The sequence below is a fragment of the Phanerochaete carnosa genome, assembly GCF_000300595.1.
Source record: "Phanerochaete carnosa HHB-10118-sp unplaced genomic scaffold PHACAscaffold_1090, whole genome shotgun sequence".
Lineage (NCBI taxonomy): Eukaryota > Fungi > Basidiomycota > Agaricomycetes > Polyporales > Phanerochaetaceae > Phanerochaete > Phanerochaete carnosa.
Window position 1 is genome coordinate 1 of NW_006768717.1, and position 2,066 is coordinate 2,066.

At 54.3% G+C, this 2,066-nt stretch overlaps 1 protein-coding gene across 1 annotated transcript; it reads left to right on the top strand.

Moving 5' to 3' along the window:
• Positions 1 to 832: 832 nt before the first annotated feature.
• On the top strand, positions 833 to 1,931 carry PHACADRAFT_203377 (uncharacterized protein; the record flags this gene model as incomplete). Its single annotated transcript, XM_007403380.1, has 2 exons — positions 833 to 1,307; positions 1,378 to 1,931. The coding sequence occupies 2 exons, from the start codon at positions 833 to 835 to the stop codon at positions 1,929 to 1,931; spliced, it is 1,029 nt and encodes a 342-aa protein (XP_007403442.1).
• Between the last annotated feature and the right edge of the window lie 135 nt (positions 1,932 to 2,066).

Below are 2,066 nucleotides of genomic sequence, written 5' to 3' on the forward strand. Positions count from 1 at the left end.
TGATTGATACATCACCTAAGAGCAGCGATAACGAAAAGCAATGGAATTGCACGATTTGAACTGGTAGGGGAGGCCCAATCGAGGCAGTCTGTTGTCACTGTCCCGCTAACCTTGCTCCTGACCTTCTCTGAGTATGCCAACGTCAACCCGGGAAGCCAAAATGTACGAGGAGAAAGATGCTTACCGTGGATAAGCAGAGGGTGCGATGTGGTATGAAATTAGCGGTCGCCTAACCTAAGCCCAACGTACGCTGCCAGGCGAAAACTTGAGATACTGTACCGGTCGATGGGACGAGAGGAGAAAGTTCCCGCGCCACAAAGATCCGGGCTCACCCGGCTGCTGCCGATCCGCCGATGGCGATGTGATGGCGGTGCAGAGCTCACGGAGCGCCCAGCGACCCTGCACTTCGACTACACCGTCCATTCACGTGCGTATTTTTCTCGTCTCATGCCGACTGGTGCTTTTTAAAAAGGGAGAGAACATGTCACCAGAGCTGATCTATGCCATCCTTGTACGCTGCCGCGACTGGGACGCCGACTGGGGCGCCGATTGGCAATCGATTAAACGAGGACTGACGGCGTGCAGTCTAACCTGACGGTTTTGGGCGCGACTCATCAGGCCCCTACTCTTCGAGAGGCTCACTCTGAGGAGTGCAGACGACATCTCAGATCTTCTCACACTGCTGGATGCATCAGACTACCTTGTGCCTAACATCAGAGACTGCGTCGGCCGTCTCGACTTCGTCGAAGACAGGATCCCCACCCAAATTCCGTGGAGTTACCATGTCATTCGGCTTCACAGGCATCGCCTTCAGCTGACTTTCCCGGTCCACATGTCCTGGACCGTCCGCAGCGAAGACAAGCCTGAGCCGAACAAGACGACCTTATTGCCTTTCGCCTCCCTACCCAAGGCCTTGCCAGGGTCAACTTTGCGCATCGGGCACTTGACCCTCTGTCGCTTGCGCTTGTTATCTGTAAAGGATCTCGTCAACTGCATTGCTCATCTTGGCATGATGGAGCTCTCTGTTGAGGAAGTTACATTCGTGGACGGTGCCGTCACCCGTCTCGTCCGCCGGCGATCCCGTCGCCATTCGCGGCCGCAGGTTCTCCACATCATTCGGCGCTTTAAGGACGGATACTCGAGTGGCCAATTTGAACAAGCGAATCCTCTCTTCGCCAGTCAAGGCCGGATGCATGTCAACGACGCGACTCTCGCTTTGTCCGAGAAGATCTTAGCCACGCTGTCGTCCGGGGGCCCGCCCTACCGGGTCAATCTGCGCTACAATGCTTTCGACGGCACTGAGCCATGTAAGTCGTTGCTCCTTTCATGGCCAAAACTCTTGGTGCTCACAGCCTCAGTCCACTCGTACGGTTACAGTGTCTCAGCTTATTCTCCCTAAAGCAGGCCTATCTAATCGGTCGATGATAACGTCGATCGATTTTGGTAATATAGTCTCAGCTGGCGGCTCCCCGACCGCGCACGTACGGGTGCTGCTACCAGCCAAAACCTCAAGTTGTCAGAGAATTGAATACACGCAACTCGTCATCCTGAAAACATTACCGGCACCGTCCAAACTCGTACTTCAATGGAACGGCATCGAACAGGTGACCCTGGACCTACATCCACCGTGCGCCATCCCGCCCCTGCGCATCACGTGCTCCAGCAGGGTGCAGGCAATAGACGTGCTGGCGCACCTCTTCCTCCTGGATGCAGTCCTGCCCCATCTCTGCGCCCTCAACAGGGTCAGCGTCGAGATCCACAATGGTTGGCTCCCACTCTTGCTGGACGTCTCAGGTGCGGAGGTTCTCTCTGCGCTGATGTGCCTCTCACTTGGTGGCTTGGACGTGGTCCTGAGTGATGCCCAGCGTGCAGAGTGGTTAGCTTATTCTACAGATGACAAGAAACAGGTGTATCTGCAGATGTTGCTGTAAGATTTTCATGTTTCAAGTGTGTGCATGTTGGTGCCACACACATGGTATTTTGCATCTCCTTTCTCACACTTCAGAGTATAAAGTAACTACACTCACATGTAACTATTCTCCAAATGCATGGAGAATAGTTACATG